Raw genomic sequence first — 21,627 nt, 5'->3', positions numbered from 1 at the left:
GAGAGTTAGTATTTGATCAGACTGTTAGACCTGGGTGAGTTGTTTCTTTTTTTTTTTTTTTTTTTTTTCACATTTGAACAATCTGTTGGAAGTATATACTTGGTAACCAGTACTACAGCTGAGTTTGCCTGTGATTAGGAGACTTGGGAAGGTAAAATATCGCTGAAAAATGAGAAAAAAAGAGAAATACTTTGTTTCTTAAAACCGTTGGTGGAAATTACATTTTTGTTTAAAGAATGCACAGTGTTTTTAACAAACCCACACTGGTGACAGCCTTTCCTTTGAACTAAACACTTCCATCCACCGCCGGATGTGTGATTTTGTGGACTGGTACTTGGCCTTGGGCAGTGAACCGAAGCGGTGCAGATTTGCGCACCCCGCGCAAGCCCCTTTGACCGCTGAGGTGCGGGCTGTAGGGTCCTCTTCCAGTGTGCCGGCGCGGAGGGCGGGCAGCCCCTCACTCCGGTGACCGTGGGGTGGCTGCAGTGTCCCCTCTTTCCTCGGTCTTCCAAAGTGCTCTCTAGTTTGTTTAGGTTTTTTTTGCTGTTAAATTGGTGGCAATTTTCTTAGGGAAATGTGTGCTGTGGGAATTCCTGCAGAGGATTGCAGCATGATTTGAAAAAAATTTAAAAATCGTGGTTCCTAAACTTTGGAAGCCGTAAAATAGCGGGTGACGGGCTGGTGATTAAGCTGAGCCTAGCGCGACCGTGACCTGTTGGCAGACGCCATCATCCCCCCTCCCCCGCCATCGCTTCGGCCCTTCCTATGCGCCCCTGCTCCGCTGCCTCCCGCGGGTCGCAGCCCCCGGACGGCGGGTTATCCCTGGACCGTGGGGAATTCCTGAGGGGTCTCCGGAGCACGCCTCCCCGGCCGGGGGTTTGGCAGCGTGGTGCGGCGGGGCGGGGCGGTCCTGTCCCTCGCGGCGGGGGCGGGGGCGGCGGCGGCGGGGCGGGCCGGGCCGCGCCGCGGAGGGCAGCGGCGCCACGCTCATGTCAGCTCGCGCCCGCCGCCGCTCCGCGCCGCCCGGCCCGTGCTGAGCGCCCGGCCCGTGCTGAGCGCCCGGCCCGCTATCGCCCCGCCGCCGCGCCTCGTCCCTCCATCGCCCCGCCGCCGCGCCTCGTCCCTCCGGCCTCCCCCCGCGTCGGCTTCAGTTTTTTGTTTTGTTTTGTTTTTTTTTTTTTTTTAAGGTGAGGCGTGCGAAATCCTAGCTAAAAATGAGCCAAAATGTCTGAGAAAATGTCCAGCTTTCTGTACATCGGGGACATCGTGTCCCTGTACGCGGAAGGCTCTGTCAACGGCTTCATCAGCACACTGGGGTGAGTGGGGGGCTGGAGGGGGTGTGTGTGCGGGGGGCCGGAAGGGGGGCCGCGCCGTGCCCGCTGCGGGGTGGCGACCGGCCGGCAGCAGCAGCAGCACAGGAAGGGGCCGGCAGCGCGCGCTGCCGCCGCGATCTGGGCAGTGGAGAGAGGAAAGTAGGAAGTGGTGAGGGGGGAGAAGGGAGGGATGAGAGAAGCGGTCGTGCAGGCCCGGGCGGCGGCGGTACCGGTGGCGGCACCGGCAGGACGGGGCAGGCGGGCGGCGGCGGTACCGGTGGTGGCGGCGGCCCCGCGTGGGGCTGGCCGCGCTCCGCGCTCCCCGCTCGGCTCCTGCCGGAGCTGCACCTCCGGGCCAGCCCAAACCGGAATACCCGGTGTTTGCCAGAACCCGCGCTGTGGAAGTAACTCTGCGCTGTACCCAAGTGCCTTAATATAGTCGTTATTTATAGCCAACTTTTTTTTCTTTTTTCTTTTTTCTTTTTTCTTTTTTCTTTTTTCTTTTTTCTTTTTTCTTTTTTCTTTTTTCTTTTTTCTTTTTTCTTTTTTCTTTTTTCTTTTTCCTTTCACTTTATTTTATTGCATGTCTGAGAATTTTTGACAGAGGCGTGAAGGACAAAACCTTTGCTTTCTTGCTCATCGTCGTAATCAGCTCGTTAAACGTGCATCCCTTTACGTTTGTTTTGCGTTTGCCTGAATTCTTATCTGCGGTTGTTAATGATCAGATAGTTATAATCAGATAATTAATTTCACAGGGATGCTTTTTCCATGAGCAATTCTTTCACTTTACAGGATAAAAAGATGTAGTTTAGCTGTGGCTACTTCATTGAACTACTCCTGCTTGCTTGAGTGTTTTATTAACCTTGGCCACTTTAAATCACCTTTTTGGAATACAGGACAGAAAACCTCAGTGAGTGACGATAGGAATACATTGGTATCTTTCTTTAAACAATCACATAGTTTGGTTGTAGTGACATGTCCCGAGGGTACAGTGGTTCCCTCTGATGTTCGTAGAAGAGCTGCAGTAGTTCCAGTGACTTTGTGGCATGTCCAAAGTGAGCATGTCCTTAAACCTTTTCATCAATTGAAACATCTCCTGCACTGTATGAATTATAGTGATCCAATTGACAAGGCAGCTCAAACTCTAGTTAAATATCAGTGTCATTTGCTGCTCAAATGTTAGTGATACCTTTAGAATAGCAAACTTGCTAAGGATGATCCAGTAATTAATGTGTGCCTGGGTATTACTCCTGTAAGCTGCGTTAGGCTTGCTGTGTCCTGAGATCTCTCCAGCGGGGGACTGTAGGATGAAGTAAGGGCAATATTAAAATGCAAACAATGAATTGCATTGAAACCAAGTTACTTGGTGTGGTACTGTTACTGGAAAAGAGCTGGTGTTCAAGGTCCTTTATATTTTTTTTATCTTATTACTTTCTATCCTTACTGTTCACTCATTTCTTCTGTTGACAACTGTTTTTCTATGGTTTGTTCTCTATTTGTTAATTTTGCACCTTCTCTATCTGTGACTTTCTGTTTTGTCTCACATCTCCTTTTGTTTCATTGACTCTTGTAATTTTAAACCCTGTCTGAAAACATTTGCTTTCTGCAACTGTTAATCACTGCATATTGTTCCTCATTCTTGTAACCCCAGCATTCCTTTTTTTTTGGCATAATTTGTTATTGAGTTGTTTGGTTTTATTGTTCTGTCTAATTGTTGTATTCTGTTATCTGGGGGAAGCTAAATTTGCCATACTTTTTATTATGTTGAGAAACGTTCCTCATTTCTGAGAACACCTGCTTGTCTAGAGTCACAGATGTTTCTGCTGTGGATAGTGCTTGTACAGCTGCCTATCATTTGAATACGTGTTGGCATTCCCATGTCGCAGTCTTCAGATTGCTGGTCGTCCCCTCATTCCTCTGAGTTAGGGCAGGACGTTTACCCTGTTTTATAGATGGGAAGTCAAGATCAAAGCTTGCCTAAGGCACATGGGAGCTCTTTACCAGAAGAAATAATTGAACTCAAGCCAACACCCTGAGTTAACAGACTATCTAGACTCTCTTTTAGCCATCTAACCCAACTCAAGAAAAGTACCTGGGATGAGACAGCACTCCTGTGTGCATCTCCTTCAGTGGCTGGCCAGGAGTTCAAGAATGCTGATATAGCTCTGTTAGCTTTTCAATACAGCTTCTTTGTGCCCTGCTCCCTGCTGTGGTAAAGGCAGATGCAGAGCCAGGAGGCTGGAGTTGAGGAGCTGAAGGCCTTGAAGGAAATGTGAAATTACTAGTGGAGAACTCCCATGTCTATTAAATGGAAACACTGACCCCTCTGCTGGTGGTACAAGAGCTTGGACTGAAATTTCAAGTTGTCATGCCAAGTCATGTTATCTGTGCCAGCTATTGCAATTACTGCCTTTGGACTGGTTGCAGCAACACAAAAGACAGAAAAAAGAACTGTACATTCAGGGGAAAAGTTTGCCCAGCTGCACATTGGGTGTGCAACCGTTGCTAAACTCCTGCCTCTCCTGCATTCCTGTAGGTCCTCTGTTTGCAAACACCTGAAAAGAGGCAGCCTCGTCTTCCAGATGTGCCTCTTGTTGGTGGTGACAAAGTAGGATAGGAGCGGGAATGATTGCTTGCTTGCTCGCTTCATTTGACTGATGTGGGTCCTTATTTTATTGCTCTGGCCTGTTGCTCAGGGTGCTGTTTTGAAATGTGCTGGTCAAACTAACTTGTCGCTTACACTGTTAAGTCCATTGAGTAGTCTCATGTGGTTGCAAGAACTCGAAATCCAGCTCAGGGCTAGTGACTCTGCAGCAAGAAGAGTCCTGTTTATTTTAAGCTGTCAAAGGCTAATTGTTTCTTAAAGTGTGAGTGAGGCTGTTGTATAAATAAGATAAAAAAGTGCACAGCATCCCTCCAAGTGGGGGAGGTCTGTTGCATCAGCGGACCTTGCTCCTTGAAGAGTTGAACCAGCTCAACAGATTAGTTTTGAGGGAGGTTTCTAAGCAAAGGCTGTCTCATGCATTTTAGAATATTTCTTGCTCACTTGCTAGTGCAGAAATTTTTACGTGCTCAGTTTCCCCAGGAAACTTAAAGCTGAGAAAGATGCAGTTGAGCTGTTCAGATCAACTGTAGGGTCAGGTTAATATCTACTATAACCTGAGTGTGGAAATCTTCTTCTCGTGCAGTTTAAGAGGTCCTAACCTCCTTGTTTAGGAGATGGGGGGAGTCTGTGCCTCTTGGCCCTCTGTCCAGGTGAGCGTGTTGAGTGGTGCTAGGTGAAGGCAGGAGTGCCTTTCCACACCTCCCTCTACAAAAAGGGTTTGCGAATCACTGGAATGACAAGGTTCTGTAAATGGGACCCAAAAGGTTGGGGCACTTCTTTGAGCGGGAAGAAACCTATGCTCCTGTCCTTGTCTCTGAACTGTTTCTTTACTATAAACAGCTGTTGGATGTGAGCGTGAGGGCTCTGCTTTCAGATTTGATCCCTCTTAGTCAGAAGAGGAAACTGAACCTCTCTGCCGCATCTGGGGTTAGTGCCGTAGCATGGGATGGGGGCAGAGGCAGGGGAAGTCAGGCAGTGCTGCTCCAAATTCTTCCTCTGGTGTCCATATTTTAAAAGAGAGGGGTTGTGCTCAGTTTTTGGAGTAAGAGGTATAAACCACCTGTCTCCAGGAGGATGTTCCAGGCTGTGGATCCCAAGTAGAGTGGGGCTTCTCCGAGTGATGGTACAGGAGAGGTTTTTAGGGCTCAGCATTCCCCATTGGCTACTGCAGGTCTTTGGATACTGACTGAGATTCCAAGCAATCCCCTGCTCTTTTTTTCTGCTTGGCTTTGGGTTTATTCTGGATTTGGATGCTGGTCTGAGGTGCTGATAATGTGTAATTTGGCTTTTCCAATCTCAAGGCTCTCTGAGCTCCCCACCCTCCCCTTCCTTCTTAAAAAGGTGAATGCTTTTGAATATATAAACTGATAGTCTTGCAACTTAGTACAGAAAAGGAAATGTTTGAGGAAAGGAATTTACATCCATGGGTAGCTTTCTGCCATTTCAAGATATATTTGGTGCTGGATTATTGAACTGTGCTAATAATGTGGGTTTTTTTCCCCCATTTTTGAGCTTTTAGTGTGTTTTAGCTTCTGTACAGTTGGAGGCTTTGTGTCCCACAGGAGGTATGTGGCAGAGCTAGGCAATGAATCCAGGTGTCTTAAGTTGTCCTAGACCAGTGTCTGAACCTCAAGACCACCTTCCTCAGTATTTTGGCTATAAATGTTGTCAGTGATGTGTGCTGGAAATTAGAGCTGCTATTCATCACCTATTGGTTACAAATCGGGGAAAAAAGTCCATAATGACAACAGCATTAGCTGTCGGAAAGTTTGACAATGGCCCTGTTAGTCACCATCAGTAGCTGCATTCCTGTCTCACCTTCATAAATGCACTTCTGTGCCATAGCAGCGAGAAACCTCATGGAACATAATTAATAGAGCATGCAGCAGGAGCTGCTTACTGGGTAATGTATGGCTGTGGATGATGAGGGGTGCTGAGAATTATTTTTAATTAGCAGCAAAAAGTGTGTTGTGGAGTATTTGGACTCAATCTCTTTAGTTTAATGTTGATTTTTCTTGAACAACTTAATTTGTGTAAGGGCTTGCCAGAAATTTCTTATTTGAAATGAGTATCACAGTTTTATTTAGGCTTCTTCACTGGGCTTTTGTGCATTAGTTGTCTTACTGAAGTTGGACTTCACACACAGATTGAGTCAGTTGTACTTTGTGAAGAGACAAGATTAAGTAGAAAGTGCTTATGACACAACATAAATCAAAATATTCCAAATACAATGAAGGCTAAAATGTTGTCATCTTGGTGGCCTCAGGAATGGTGCTAAGAGAAAAGATATAGTGACTGATGATGCTTATAACACACCAGTGAGTATTTTCATCAGTGCACTTATTTTTTGTTTACCCTTCTCTCCTACTGTCTGAAAATGTAAACTATAGTTAAGGAACAGAGGATACATCCTTTAATTAATAGCAAATTTTTCTTTCTTGTGCCAGTTGACAAAACATAATTAGTCAGGAAAGAATAAAAAGCCTGAAGAAAATGAGTGACATAACTAGAATTACTCATAATTTCCTATGGGCAAAAAAGTACTTGTATGTTTTATTACCTAGGTACTTCATCCTCCGGACTGACAGTATCAATGGGATCTGACAGTTTTGATTGTGTGTGTGGTTTTTTTTTTAAATACTATGTACATTTAACATTTTCAGAAATATGTTCTCTTGGTTGTCTTCCTAATGCAAAAGCACTGGTCTGAATTCTGCAGCTACTTTGAATGTATGCTAATGTACATTTTTCAGCTATGTGGTGTATTTCTTTTCTGTGATAGCTTATGCTTAAGAAAGTTATATTATATGCATTAGTAAATACCTTCATTGATCTCACAGTAAATGCCACGTAAGCAGAGATGTAGACATATAAATACAACTCTGTATCTTGCATACCTTGCAATTCACTGCATATATCAAAGTTTATATCCTCTGTAATTATCCACTTAAATTAGCAATCAGGCACCGCTCCAGCTTTGTCATTTATAATGAACTTATTTTGATGCTTGTTTCAAATATTCCAACAACAGTGCCGTCTTTAAATAAACGAGACAAAGCTTTCCACAAAGCACCCTTATGGGAATGCAGCAAGTAATGAGCCCCGGAGGGGGTTGGTTTGTTTCAGAAGTTTTACTCGCACACAGAGCACAGCTTGGGTGTGAAGGAACATAGGATTAGACTTAATTACAGTATTATGATTTATGAGACTGTACACTAAAATGTAATATCCCTGGTTCAAAGAGCTCATTATCAAACAGAATTGGAGAGAAAATTGGGGTTAGGGAAAGACCAATTGATTTAATGTAAAAGTGAGTTTACCTGCAAGGTGTGTGGTAGTAATGGAAATGAGAGAGGACTGGAATGTTGAATGGAGATGAGTGGTGTGGCTATTACACCTTCTGTAGTTCTCAGCTGGACTGTGGGTAATGTGGGTATTAGTCAGGAAAGAGAGGGGAGATTGTTTTAACTTGTGTGACTGATTGAACTTCCTTTTACATAATGAAGGGATTAACTAAACAGCCTTTACAGGGTTCTAAGACTCATTAGAAATCAAGGTTATCCTGTATTTTAAAAGTGCCACAGAAGAGTCAGATCAATCTGTCTTTCCCAACTTGGAACATTATCTCCTGAGCAGCACATGAACCTTTGTTCCATCAGGTGTTTTACTGCACGTCAAGGTGTTTGAGAACAGTATATGCAAAAATGCATTGGTTTATATCCCTGTTTAAAAAAAAAAAAAAAAAGGATCTCAGAGCTGTGTGTTGAAAGCCTCCCTGAGCTGCAGTGCTGTCTCCAGACCCACTTCCCCTCCAGCATGGAGTCCTCCTCTGCCCATTTGGAAATTTGCCCAGGTTTTGACAGCAGTGAGTTGAGGAAGGATTTCATTCAGACCCCTATGACCCCATGGGCTGTCTTGGTGCCTGCCTCTTGCTGGAGGGTGGCAGCGGGTGTTCCCTGGCAGGGGCAGCTTCTCCTCTGTGCTGGTTCTAGGCTCCAAGAGGCCCCAGCATGACGTGTAGCTGTCTGGGAGGTGAATCCCAGTTCCCAGGATTTCCAGCTTCCTTTCCTGGGGGGCACAGCAAAGCTGCAATTGTCCTACTGTTTTGTGTTCCCTATCTCTTGAGAAGTAAAAGTAATTTCTGTTTTTACTACCTCAGTTCACTTGAAATATGAAACAAACCAAGAAATTACATTCTAGCAAGGTAATGGTTTTGATTGCAAAATTGGAAACAGAGTTAAACAAGGAAAGCAAAAGACAGAGAAAACAGGCTTAACATGTACTTGTTACTCATGTCTTGTATTAGGTATCGCTTGAGGTTTTGAGGGGCTATTTTGGCTGTGATAGTCAAAAGATTGTGTCAGGAGTAGTCTTGTTGCTCTACTGCTGTTTTTCCCAACTGCCTTTCTGTGCCTGAATCTCTTGTCTACCTCTTATGTTAATTTGTTTGCATTTTTTTGATTGCTGTTGAATAGAAACAAAGCATTGTCCAAAGCATGTGATTTTAAAACAATTCTTATTTATTGCTTAATAATAAAGAGGACCCTAAAGTGTTAGCCAGGCCGGGCTGCCTGGGGCTGTCTGTGTGAGCGGTGCTGCACTGTCTTGCAGCATGAGCCACCCCTTCCAGAGCCCCTGCAGTGCTGGTTCTTCTGCTCAGGTTTACCTTTTGACTTACTAAGCCAAGTGAATTGTCAATATAAACTTCTGGCAGATTTTGCAAGCATGTCCACAAGTGCTTTTTCCCATCTTCCTGTTGCTCAGCAGCTTGCCTTCTGTGCCTCTAGTTTGGGGGGATCCTTTTGCGCTAGCAGGAGCGCTTTGGAGTTTGGCAACTTGAGATGCTGCCTGCGCTGAAGCTGCCTCAGCCCTTCGTGGGCTTCACAGGTGCATCACATCGCCTGAGCAGGATTTTCCTTGCTGGCTGACCCTGGCTGATGAGTGACCACGGGGTTGCTATAGGTTGCAGAAAAGAAAAGAGAAAAACAGTCTCCCCTGTCCTTTCAGTGCTCCCTTGCTGGCCCCTAGACAATGAAGGGAAGAGGGGGAGATGGGTGTAGAGGGGTGTGTTGGTGAACACAGGGTAAGGAAGTAGAGAAATCAGCAGAGCAAGGGTGCATGGAAAAACGTAGGTGCGTGTGGTGGGGCAGTAACTGATGTGTGTGGTCTAAAAGGCAGAACGTGTTAGAAGGGAAGTAGGGCTGGCTGAAAAGGAACAGAAGATTGGACAGTTGCTGAGAGATCTGCAGTCCTCTGCTGACAGAAGATAGCTATGAAAGCTCTTGGCAAACTGTCTTACATCTTTTCAAATTACTCCACACAGAAGAAATCAGTTTGTCACTGCCACTGTTTAATATTTCAAACTGTGTAGGTCTGTGCTGAGGCTAGTGTAGTCCCAAACAACTGAATATTTGATATTTTTTTTCCTAAGGTTCTTGGTGTTGTTTAGGAAAATACATAATAATACTGCATTCTTCAAGAGAATGTCTGAGTTACAAAGTCAGTTCCTCAGAAAGAAATAGCAGTTTTAAGATTGTCTTGTGGTACTTTAGGCAATTATTTGTGTAAAAGCACAACAGTCCTTACTGATGTGGTCCCGTACTATCATTTGCAGTGTATGGCTGACCTGCTAAGTGCATGTGATGCCCGATGCTTTTGTAACAACTAGGGTTATATATAATGAATTGTGGTACTTTGGTAATCTTATATAATAAATTTTGGACAGTTCATTTGAAATGCCAATTTAGGTTGTTGCTGCCACATGAGTGAAGGCATGCAGGTAAACCTTATATGAAATTACTTGGCAGAAGAAGACTAGAAGAGCATATCCAAGTGTTGGTAGTTATCATTTGACACTAAGTTAAGGTTACTACAGTTCTTCTCTATATGTAGAACTGATATTAAAACAGTAATCAAGTTTTTGTTTTTTGACTGCTGACAGATAAAAATCAGTGTCATTAAAAAAAAAAAAATCAACAAACAGACCCTGAAATGAGGCTTTTCATATGAATCTCGAAATACAGAAGCTTGTTATGATCCAGCGCTTGGCCGACTTATCTTGATTTTCTTTTAGAGATTTGTTTGAATTTCAAACAGCTTTTTTTTTTACCTGCATTTGACACACACAAGTTAATCAGTGTTGCAGGGACAGCTGAAAGCATGCAGTTGCAGGATTAGAAAAACAACTACTTAAACTCATGGTAAGCCCCAATTTTTTATACCTACTGCCCCCAGTTAAAAGACAGTAACCCAGTTCTTAGGTTTTTTTCCTCTTTTCAGTGTAAACTTGTGCTGGTATTCCCGTGAGCAGAGCAGAGGCAGGTCAAGTGCAGAAGGCTCGGAGCCACCCAGCTGTCTGCCTGCCTCCTGAGGGTACTTTGGGTGAAAGCTGGAGGAGCAGCAGGCACAAGCCACCAAGGCATCCCCAGTCACCCCTGAAGGACGTGTTTCATTTCAGTGTGGGGAATTTTGCCTGGCTTCCGTGTACATCTATATCCTGATGCCTGTGAAATTTTGTGTAGTTGTATAATCTTGGGCACTGTGATGTGGAAAATTTAACTAGGCAGCTTTAGAAGGCAGCTAAGTTGAATGTGAGCAGTATAGTTTTGTCCGGAATCTTGCAATACCTGACAGTATTTGTAAAGTCACAATTCCCAGGGCTCTATGAATTTTGGATATGCTCAGCTTTTTCCTTGTGGATGTGGAAAAAAGCTTGAAAATGGGAATGGTCACAAATGAAAATTGTGTAAGAAGTGCCCTGGGTTTAGTAGTAATTTTTTTAATTACTAACTTAAAATCAGAGCAGATGCTTTGCAGGTGTGTGTGTGTAACTAATGGTATGTGCGTACTTGAGACTGGAAAGAGTGTTTTTTGCATGACCTTGTTGATCTCATTTTAAAGTTAGCTAGGCTTTGATTTCTGATAGGCTCACAGTTGTTCCAGATAACTGAAACAGTAGTGTGCTTTGCTAAAATATCCCCAGTCACCTTTTCAATCTGGCTAATATTTTTTTATTGTTCAGAAACAATAAATAGAGAGGAAACAAAAGTAATGTGTTGGGAAAGACTAGATATCAGTTTTGAAAACACTAAGAGCAGGTCTTTGTACAGTTAAGAGTGGTGAAAAATGTTCAAATGCATCACTAAGCAAGTTTCATTCTTTTGATCAAAGAATCAAAGTTTTAAGGCCACTTAGAAAGTTTTTTAAAAAATATTCCTTCATTTAAAAAAAACCCGACAAACTGCTCTGAGTGAAAAAGGTTAACTGCCTGTTGTTAGTATTCACTTTGATATCTTGGACAATTTCCAACTTGGTTAGTCTTTTGCTAAGGTAGGCTCAATTTCAGCCGAATGCACCATCCTCTCCTTGCTCTCTGCCACTTCACTCCTGTTCCAAATTTGAAAAACAGGGCCCAGTGGGCTTGACCCTTTACAGAGCGATGAGAGGTCAGGGTTAAGTGGAGAGTTCTGTGGGATTTCATTGTTCTAAAATGAGGTTTTCCGTCAGGCTTACTGATGTAAAAAGCAGGGAGGGCAATGTCTGTAATGCTTCTCACGTTGAAGACAGAACTTAGTAAGTCAAGCTTTACCATCAAACAAGTTTCATAAGTAATGAACTGATGTGATAAATATTTGGATTTTAGTGTTGCTGGAAGAACAATAAAGCCGACTGTTTCAGTGAATACAGGAGGTCCAAGTTTCAAATAAGATTTTCAGCTATGTTTGTAGATATCCTTACATATCATTGCTGTCATCATAGCACGTTATTTATAAAGAATATTAGAATACAGAAAAAAAATCTTTGCATTTAAATGATAAAAATACAAAATAACATACAGAAAAATTATTGGATTTTTTTTTTGGTGGTGGGTAGGTAATAATTTATTTGTGTCAGGCTATAGGTGACAATTTGTTATATATTATATATTCTTTTATGCAGAAAAAGTAACTAACAAAATAGTGGCAAAGTTTCATGACATTATTTCCTGTATAGGTGGTCTGAGATATATAGGTCCTACACCTGCAAATTTGTAGACTTAAACTGCAAGTAAGTCATGAGGCAATTTTTTAAAAGAACCTGTTGAAGAGGATCCAAGTTAAGATTTCTACTTCCCTGGCTAGATCTTCAGGAGTATTAAAAGATCGGTTAGGATTTGATCATGAAACCATTCAGAGGCAGGCATCTGGCTTTTCATAGAGGGTACTGCTATGGACCCTGGGCAGCTGCAGGATTTGGGTTAGAGGTACGCTCAGTTAGTGTTATCAATGGCTTCTCTTGCAAAAACAAAACAAGGTCAGGACCTGGCAGGCAATAAGTTTTGTCTGTATTAACTTTTGTAGTTGAACAGGTTTTTCTGCCATTGAATGTAGGGACCAATTACTGTAATCCCTCCCTCCATGTATATCTAGGTTGTTGTAAAACCATTACATGCAAAGTTCTGTTATAACACCTCATTTGAAGCAATACTGTGCATTAGGCTGGTGGAGTCAAACTCCAGGTCTTCGGGACCGTTTCGTCTGGTCCATTTCCTTTCTGTGGCAGATTAAACTGTGATTAGACCGCTCTTAATAGAATCATTTTACTTGAGTAGAGCTGGAAGTGGGACAGTGCAGGTTTGAGTTTTCAACCATGGATCTAAAGTATGTTTAAAGGGAAATACTGTAATAAGGGATGGGACAGAAGCAGAGGAGTGACTTGCACAAGGTCGTTGACAAGTTGTGGAACATAACCAAGTTCTGGGCCAGTGCTCTTTTTATAAATGTTGATCTGGTAAGATGTTCAATGCTAAGTTGCATAAATTGTTTTATAATGGTTTATCTCATGGTAAGCCTGAGAGTAAGCCACTTGTGACAAAACTAGTTAGTTTATTAAAGTTTCCATGTGTCAGACACAGGGTTATTTAAAGATTCAGAATGAGGTTTATCATTACAAGAAAAAAAGTGTGCTGAGAAGAGTTTTACACTTGCTGGTATTATTGTCATGCTCATGCGCTTGGTGGAACCTCATTGACACTGGTAAGTATAGTTACTGTTCTTCATTTGTAATGAAGGTGGGAGATAAAATCCTTCCTCCTTTCTGCAGCCAGAGAGCTGAAGCAATAGAAGTCACCAGCCAAAGCACATACACTGGGTAGAGCCTGAGCAAAAGGTGAGTCATGTTACTCAAGAAGCTTCTTAAAAAGAAATTCAGCATTGACAAGGCAAGCTATACAGACTTAACTGAGTAGAAGTACAGAGAACATAGGACAAAAACCTCAGTTATAGCCAGAGAAAACCTGATATAAGGACAAGAAGAATGAGTGTGCTACTGAGCACTGTTCTCTCTGAAAACTGTAATCAAAGAAACTCCTCCTGTTTGATTTCTCTTGTGTCCAGGAAAACAAGAATTTATAAATTCTTTCTGAATAAATTATAAAGAAAATACCTGATACCATCTCAAACTTTTCTTTATAGTGGAAACAGCCCTTAAGTCTTCCAGAGCTGACATCATGGCTTGTGACTAATGATAATCGGGTATCATGAGATGGATCCAACTTCCAAAATGGGAATTTGTGTTCTTGTGGAACCACAGGGCAAAAAGCAATCACAGAAAAAAAACCTGTGCCCTCAAAAGAGACCAGAGAGAATTGATATAATTTCTAATATAAGAACTGGAAGCCTTGCAGACAGAATTAAAGCAAGAATAAAAATGCCATCTGAAAAAAGAACAGGGTGCATCAGAAGGAGTCAAAGCAAAGAGGTTTCAAGAGTGAATGCTTTGAATGATGCTTTGCAGGTGAAAGTGAAACCTTTTATTGGCAGCAATTAAAAACTGTCTGGACGAGTTTGAGAAATGAGCAGGCAACATACCCACTCTCAAACAGCATGGTGGATCAATGGGATGGTCAAAAGTATATTTGCTGTGGTCCTGATCTGTTTTTCCAGAAAATATAGATGAGGAAAGCTTTGGATTGCTTCATGTTTGAGCCTCAGCAGAGGTTTGACTTTAGAAATGATCTTGCAGATCACTTATCTTTTGTAGATCAGTTATCCAGATGTGGAAACACAGGTTTAAAATTTCAGAAAAAAAATTAAAACTTCAGACATTTTCACTGTAATTTATCTAAGGAAGAAGTACATACTCAGGACTATGCTGAGGTGTCTTGAGAACAGCTTACCATTTGGTTGTAGGAATTAATAGGGCTGTGCTTTCACAGGTGTTCGTAGATCTGGGATCAGCAGGGTGACCTTGATGCCTTACCCAAATGAACTCTTTGGAGGCTAGTTGCAGATACTGCCTTAGGCAGAAGATCAAAGGATTATTTTCAGGAATGACTCTGCTGAAAAAGATCACTTTTCCTTACCTTCTCATAACTTGCAAAACCTCCCGAATAAGATGCAAAACTATCCTAATACATCCTGAAAAATATATTGTTCTTGGAATGGACTTCAGAGCAGCCAAAAGCTTTCCCAGGAGAGCATTTAGGGAGATAATTGGTTCTTACAATAATCTTGAAGCATAGCATCCACTCAGAGTGGCAAGATCAAGGTTTTCCAGTCGCATCAGGCAAGCCTGGAGTTTAGAAATGACTTAGTACATAGGAGGTTATATTTGTTCAGCAATTGTATTGTGACTTTGAAACTGTTGAAATTGGGGGGGCTGCAAGAGTCATAGCTTATTTGAAAAAAGTATGTTTTGGTGAAGTGTAAGCAGGATGTGGAAAATGGTGCAGGAAATGTGATGTTTGCAAGATAGATAAGAGAGCGAGCCCCAGTGCAACAGTATCTTGTGGGGGCATCAATGGCATATGTTGCTGAAGAGCTTAGTTTTTTTTTGCCAGAGAATTGATAGTTATGACAGTCCATTGACACAGTCATGACTGACTTCACAAAATCACCCAATGCTTGTGAAGTGAGGCACCAAAGGGCACTGGAAGTAGAAGAGACTTTGCTGAATGATTTTTGTAAAGTCAAGAATAAACCATCAAAGGAAAATTTAAAATTCAAAGTATTTTGCTAAGTCTTTGAAACTGTAGGCTTCCATAAAAGATGTACTATCTCAATATGCTTACAGTCTGATGAGCGTGGTAGAAAGGATTACTATGGACTCATGCCTTCAACCGCCTTACTTTATAGTCTCAAGGAAATTAGGGCACTATATCCTGTTGCCTTTGAGGACTTAAAACAGGAGTGGATGAGAATATGAAATACACTTCAGAAGTTATTTTATTTCAATATAAAGCAAATTTCTTTATTGTAAAGAAATTTTGGGGTCTTGTGAACTGTGCAGAAGATCAAATGCTAAACTGGAAAACTCGTTCAAGCCTGTTTGGTAGCATGCACATCTCTTGGACACATTTTTTCAGGAAAATGTATGGAGTCCAGGGATTGACTGGATGTGAGCGAGACATAATGAATCAAGGAGAATTCAGTCTCGATTGCACTTCATGCCTCCTTTTTGTATGAAGTTGAGATACGTATAGTCCAGCTTGTAGTGACAAATGCATGGACTAAAGAGACTAAATTCATGTCCAGATCAAAGCATGAAGATTTCCAGCAAGCTGGGGTGAAAGAAAGTGTTTTTTTCAGTGGTTGCTCCTCATCTATTATTTTGGTTTAGCAGCGGTCATAGGAGAACTAGAGGCATTTTAACCCTTTAGCCCAAAAGGACTGAAAATATCTTGTCAGTTCTTTTTTCCAATCACTTCAGTCCTCTGAGGATACCAAAGATACTGTATTCCCAGACCTGCCTGAGTGATGAAATGTCTTCAGATATCTTCAATTACTGTCAGAGTGGTCTCTGCACTTTGACTATAGATATCTAGGTTGGTGGATGACATTACCTGTTGAAGGAGTTTTGAAATTTCTATGTTCTGGATGGTTTTGCTCAAGAACAGGATGTTTTTATGTGATGATAGTTTGAGGGATCAGATCTGAGTACTTATTTTCTAAGGATTGATGAAGGTGCTCATTATTTCTGTTAAAAACAGGTGCAGCTTTTTCTCCCTGACTTTTGCAGTCAGAAGAAATATGGGTCTGTTTTGTAAGCTCTGCCTTAAATATCTTCTGTGAGTTCTTGGTCCTTCCTCATTTAAAATGGTACTGAATTCTTCTGAGTGAAATGAGGTAGGTTATTTAGTCTGGTTGAAGAGGAGAAGAGGGAGGACGGTTTTCCTGTATATTCAGTGAAGTATGTTGGTAGCTCTTTCCGTGTGGCGTTTGGTCCTGGTCTCTGGTCTATGCAGCCTGAGGTGTTTCACTGTGGTTCCACATTTCCAGCATTTGATCTACTGTGCCGGTTGTGGAGGAACAGGAAGCCCGTTTTGTTCGCATTACTGAGGCACTCTGGCACTCTGAAGAACAGTTTGTGCTGGCAACGGTGTGCTTCAGGGTATCTTTTGCACCACTGACACTGCTTCTGCCACAGCACTTGCAGTTTGTGTGGTTGATGGGAGGATGTTGAAGCAAAAATTTGAGCAGTAAAGGGGTCCACACAACCCAAGCAGTAGATAACAAGTGATTGTCTGTTATCACTAAAGAGTCAATCTTATTATGCACAGTTTCTGCTTCTAGGGTAGTTTGAAATATTAAGTGACTCTGAGTCTCAGGATGCCAATGAGCTTTGGTTTTCTGTTAGTTTGCAGAAAGGAGGAGATGGTCTCGTCTTCACCCAGATTAAGGGTTTATCTCAGAAGGCTGATGACTTCACCACTACCCAGTCCTTAGATTGAAGGTAGGATCTGTCAGGACAGTGTGTGTGAAGGGACTGAGGATTGCCTGGAAGGAGCTGACAGGTTCTTTATAATGGTATAGATGTAAATGACTTGATATCCTTTCTGTACAGGCTGAACTCTCCAAGGAGAGGCAGTGGTCAGGACTTCAACACTGCCCCAGCTGGCTAGCAGCTCTTTGTGTTCTGCAGATGATGGATTTTCTTTTTGGAGATTGGTGTTCTCACCTTAAACTGGCACCTGAGTGGCCGGACGAATTTCTGTGTGTCTGGATTTCTAATTTGTATTAGACCTAATGAGGAAGCAACTGCTTTCAGATGGGTCTTGGCCAGAGAGGATTGCTGAGAGGTACTGGAAAGTCTTATTTTACTTCTGCTGCCTTTGCTACCATGCGTTGAGAGGAGGGGAAGTGGGATATTTGCACCATCCCTTGCAGGTGATGAATTGAGCACTTGCTGATCAGGTGTTTTTTGGGCACTGTGTTGCCAGAATAAGTCAACAGAGAGTCTGATCCAAATGCCAGTTGAAAGTCTGCTCCACAGCTATGACAAGATTTGTACAAAGTTAGCTGGGAGGAACTTATGCACAACTTTGAGCTTAAGTGCTGTGATGCTTTTTTCTAATTTCAGGATGGCAAGTTAGATACAAACTTTTCTTTTGTATAAACACAGAACTTTATATACAAACAGTTATTTTCAGTGATAATTTCCTAGAAAAAAATTAAACTTGAAAGGTAAAAATAAACAAAAATATGTTCTAAAACCTCTTCAGATTGAAGATTAGAAAAAAGAAGAAACAAAGGCTCAAGCTCACTTCCAGTTCACTTTTCACTCCAGTTCACTTGTGTTAGCTTTGCTAATACAAAGCTGCAGACCAACCAGATGAACTGCACATTGCAAGGTGCAGGAAAAATTTGTACTCCTTTTAAGTTGCCACAGTAGCAAGCAGCACATACATGCAGTGGAATAAATGCTTGTCTCCGCTTTCTGATTTTTCTAAGAAAGATTATTCATTTAGGTTTAATCAATATCTTTTATATCTTAGCGGATCACAGAGCAGTTAACTTCTGATGTCTTATTTAGGGCACTATACTGATGGAAGAATTTATATGTGAGTAAACTGTGGTATCAGAGGTTATTGTGCCTTTTGACTTGGTGAATAGTTTTTCAAACCACTGAGACTGTGGATATACATTTACTCTGCAAGCTATTTTTTATCAGTGGCTGCATGTCACTGTTCACCATCAAAAGAGTTTGAGTGCTTCTCTAAGCAATCTGAGTTCATATACTTAAACAATTTAGTAGATTTGTGTTATTGGAGTTGACTGTTGCTTAGAGACAGTCAGGCTCTGAGACATGATAACATGAATGAACTATCTCAATGTTTACTTTTGCCCTTTCCTGCATTTGGGTCAACTATAGTCCTTTTATTGAATGTTGTGATCTCTGAGTCTTGTAACTCAAAAAAGTGTCAGGCATCACCTAAACACATGCTGGTTTATTTCCATGTGTCAAATCAGAAAATAATAGACAGTTATGCTTTAGAGAGGTACCTGGGAGAAGGCTGGCAGCTATGATTTCCAATCAGACAAGAAGCTTGAGAAGAACATGTCTGTTTCAGCAAGAAGCCAGACCTTCTGCCACTCTGGCTGAAGCATCTCAATGTCCTCTTAAATGGAAGTGTTAATGAAAATATAGCAGACTAATTGTTGATGTTAGTGGATGAGATTACCTCAGACAATGTGGTGCTGTTTGACTTGGAGAAAGAACTCTGTAACTATACACAAAACTGCACCACAGAGATAGTTGGTTAGCTTTTTGATTATGTAATAAAATCTGGAAAGGTGATAAAAATTGAGCTGATTTTTGGGTGGGGTGCTGTACTATCTTTCAGATCACTTTATAGCTGAGTAGTATTATTTATTATGCCCAAATGAATAGGGAATCATAGCTAAGGCAGTGAGCAGGTTTTTAATCTTAATGTGCCAGGCAGCGGGTTAACTTCTTGTGATAATGTGTCCAAGAGGGTTGTGGAGCGATAAGGTTAGAATAGTTTTACTGTGCTGAATATTATTGCACAATATTAGATTGACTTTAGCAGGTCTTTTTAAATGGGGGTTGAGTACACCAATTAGTTTGTTTAACTTGAAACGATGTGAACTTTGGTATGCCTTTTTTGCGTCCAGGTTTCCCTTGCAGGGAAACTGTCCAGTAGCAGGGCAGCCTTGCTGCTACAAAGTCCCTAAGGGAACCAGGGTGGCAGGGATATAAACCTGAGGATGTCAGGCTTGCCTGTAATTACATTTCAAACTGTACACTGACACAGAGAGATGGAATACACAAAGTACCCTGAATGGTGGAATGTGTTCTTCCTGCTAAAATGTATCCCACTTACTTATTTTCTTCTATTAAGAAAATAAAGAGTAGCCTGAGAGCTGACGTTCCTGAAAAGGGAAACAGGTAGCTTTCTGTTGAATGCCTCCATGGTCCCCACCACACTGGTCATGTAGGAGTAAGTAATGATGACTACTTACTCCATTTCCCACCACATTCTCGCCTTGCTTCATGCAGCTACCACAGGGAACTAGTCTTCTTCAAACCAGGTCCTTTCTTTTCTCCTGTCACCGTGCATATTGTTCTTCCCTCCCCTCACTCTAGCGGGTGCAGGACTCCTGCACCCTTGTGCCTCGTCTCCCTGAGGCTTGGAGCTCTGCCAGTGTACAGTCCCACTGCCTGCCTTTCTCATGGCGAAAATTCTCAAAATCATGGGGGATTTTTCGCTTCCCCCTGCCCCCTTACTGATTGAGGGCATGTATTGGGTGCCCATGGTCATTGAAAACTGCTTGCTGTGTGTAGCAGGGCAGGCTACAAAACCCCCAGCAGTTCCTCGCAGATTGCAGTTGGGGGTCTGCCGTGGGTGCAGAGGAGCTGACCCTGAGGTCCTCCCCCGCCACCGTCATGCCTCCTGGTGGTCAGTGCTAAGCAGCTGCTTGCCTAGCGTCGTGACATGTCCTGGTGGTGAAAGGAGAAGGGGAAATGTTTTTTTTCTTTCCACATGTTCAACGAAAGGAAGCACTGTAATAAACCGAGTGAGGTAAAAAAGCTTTCCTGGCACATTACCTTCTAACACTTTTTCATCCTGTTTCTCTGCTTCAAGTCCAACTCGGCGGGACTCCCCAGCCCTCGGGGCCCGGGTTTCCTCGGGCGGAGCGGCTGGGGAGCCCTCACTGGCTGACAGGAAGGGGCTGTTAATGTGATGCTGTAGGCTGCGGTGGAGTGAAGCATGGTGGAGAGGCTTCGCTTTCCCAGCTGGTGTAGAGGGGGCCTGTGTGAAAGCCTCGCTTTTGTCCTGTCGAGGGGAGGAAGGGCACCTTTCCCTTTGATCTGGGCAAAAGGTGGCCTCGCGTACCTTAGCACACTGGAGCCAGCGTAGAGCCGTGCCATTTCATTGCTGACATAGCAAAAGGAATAATAAAAGAGTCCAGGAGTTAAGTAAAAGACAAGGGGGGTGGGTGGGAGGGTGCAGAGAGGAAATACTTGGAGATGTCTGCAGTGCTTCCTGTTTGTTTCTGAAAATTATGAGTCAGATCCCCCACAAACAAAAGAGAGGGGTTTGAAAAATTATGAGATTTTAAAAAAAGTAATCATACATGGATTTGTTCTTTTGGTCTTCTGATTTTTGAGCTTTCAGAGCTGAAGGCTGTTTTTCACATTTCTCTGGGCAGTGGTGACAGCAAGGAACACATGCTCTTTTCAATGGAAGCAAAGGGTTTTTTAATATATATTCATATATTGATATCAGGAAGTAGACCAATAGAAAAAATACCAAAAAATCACAAGATTTGGAATAAAACGTGTGATACCATCGCAGTTCTTCTAGAGTTGATTGCTTTGACTTGAAAAACTTTTGCTACACAAGTTAGTTCTAACCCTCAAGCTGGTTTGCTGTTGCTTTGAGATACATACTTTAACTCAAGGAGGGAGAAGGTCCATTGTGTGTGCCTGGATTGTGTTTGAGAATAACAGTGCTTTTCACTCACTGATCGAGAAGGAGGAACCATGCTTCTTTTTCTCAGGTAAAACACAGTCCACATCTTTAAAACCCATGAATTTTATGGAACTGCAACATGAGTGTTAATAAGCCTGTGTACAGCAGTAATGGACTTTAAACGAAAAATCAAGTGGACGCCATTCTTCTATTCACCATATCACTGAAGTGCAGGCTTTTCTAGAAGAAGTGATGTCTTTGTTTCTCTGCCAGTTAATTCCCAGTAAGTGTATGTAAGTGATAAAGGACTCCACTTCTCTGAATAGAAAGAGATTAATTGCAAGCGTTTTTCCTGTTACAGTGTTAGGATAAGCTGTACAAGGAGACCTGGAAGCGTTTCCTTCAGCTGAGAAGAATGCTGCAGAACTGGGGCCTTAGCATTAGAGGCTAAACTAATTTCTTTGTAACAGAGCTTGTTGTTAAGACACACATTAGAAGGTGATACAACATTTGGACAACTGACAGCACAGCCTGAGAGTCAGTGCTGTTCGGTGTTTGTTAGAGTTGCTGCTCTAATATTCATGTCATGATACAAATACCGTCCTGTCCCAGCTCAGTATAATGTCAGTACTGAGAATGCTGGTGGAAGCGCTAGGTCAAGGATGAGACCATTTCAAAAAATTTTCTGCTATGTCTGTATTAATAAACAAACACATACTCATGTGTGTTCTGGGGTGCTGGGATGTAATAGTCTGTACCAGCAAACTGCTAGGACTGTTTCCTGGTGTGATTTTGGCACTAATGCTGTCCCTGGACCCTGTGCAGGGACAAGGCTGGAGGGTTCCTGGAAGCTCCTCCTGGAGTGTGCAGCCACCTGGCTTAAACACTGAGGTTCTGTGGCAGTAGATGTGGGGTTTTCCGTGCTCCTTGGCCTCAGCCTCTGAGAGTGTTCTTGGGCATGTTAAATTTGCTGTTGTGAGTATCGCCTCGCTGTGTTAAAACCAGAGGGGATG

At 42.5% G+C, this 21,627-nt stretch overlaps 1 protein-coding gene across 5 annotated transcripts in view; it reads left to right on the top strand.

Moving 5' to 3' along the window:
- Positions 1-962: 962 nt before the first annotated feature.
- Positions 963-21,627, top strand: part of ITPR2 (inositol 1,4,5-trisphosphate receptor type 2) — a 289,774-nt gene continuing 269,109 nt past the window's right edge. For 4 of the 5 annotated variants that reach the window (XM_074826452.1, XM_074826451.1, XM_074826450.1 and 1 more), the window contains exon 1: positions 963-1,316. In XM_074826452.1, coding sequence (XP_074682553.1) covers positions 1,225-1,316 — 92 coding nt within the window. In that variant the 5' untranslated portion in view covers positions 963-1,224. The remainder of the gene's footprint in view (positions 1,317-21,627) is intronic. The other variant, XM_074826453.1, reaches the window with a different exon arrangement.

This window comes from Strix aluco, chromosome 5 (assembly GCF_031877795.1).
Source record: "Strix aluco isolate bStrAlu1 chromosome 5, bStrAlu1.hap1, whole genome shotgun sequence".
Classification (NCBI taxonomy): Eukaryota; Metazoa; Chordata; class Aves; order Strigiformes; family Strigidae; genus Strix; species Strix aluco.
This window is presented reverse-complemented; position numbering and strand designations above follow the sequence as displayed.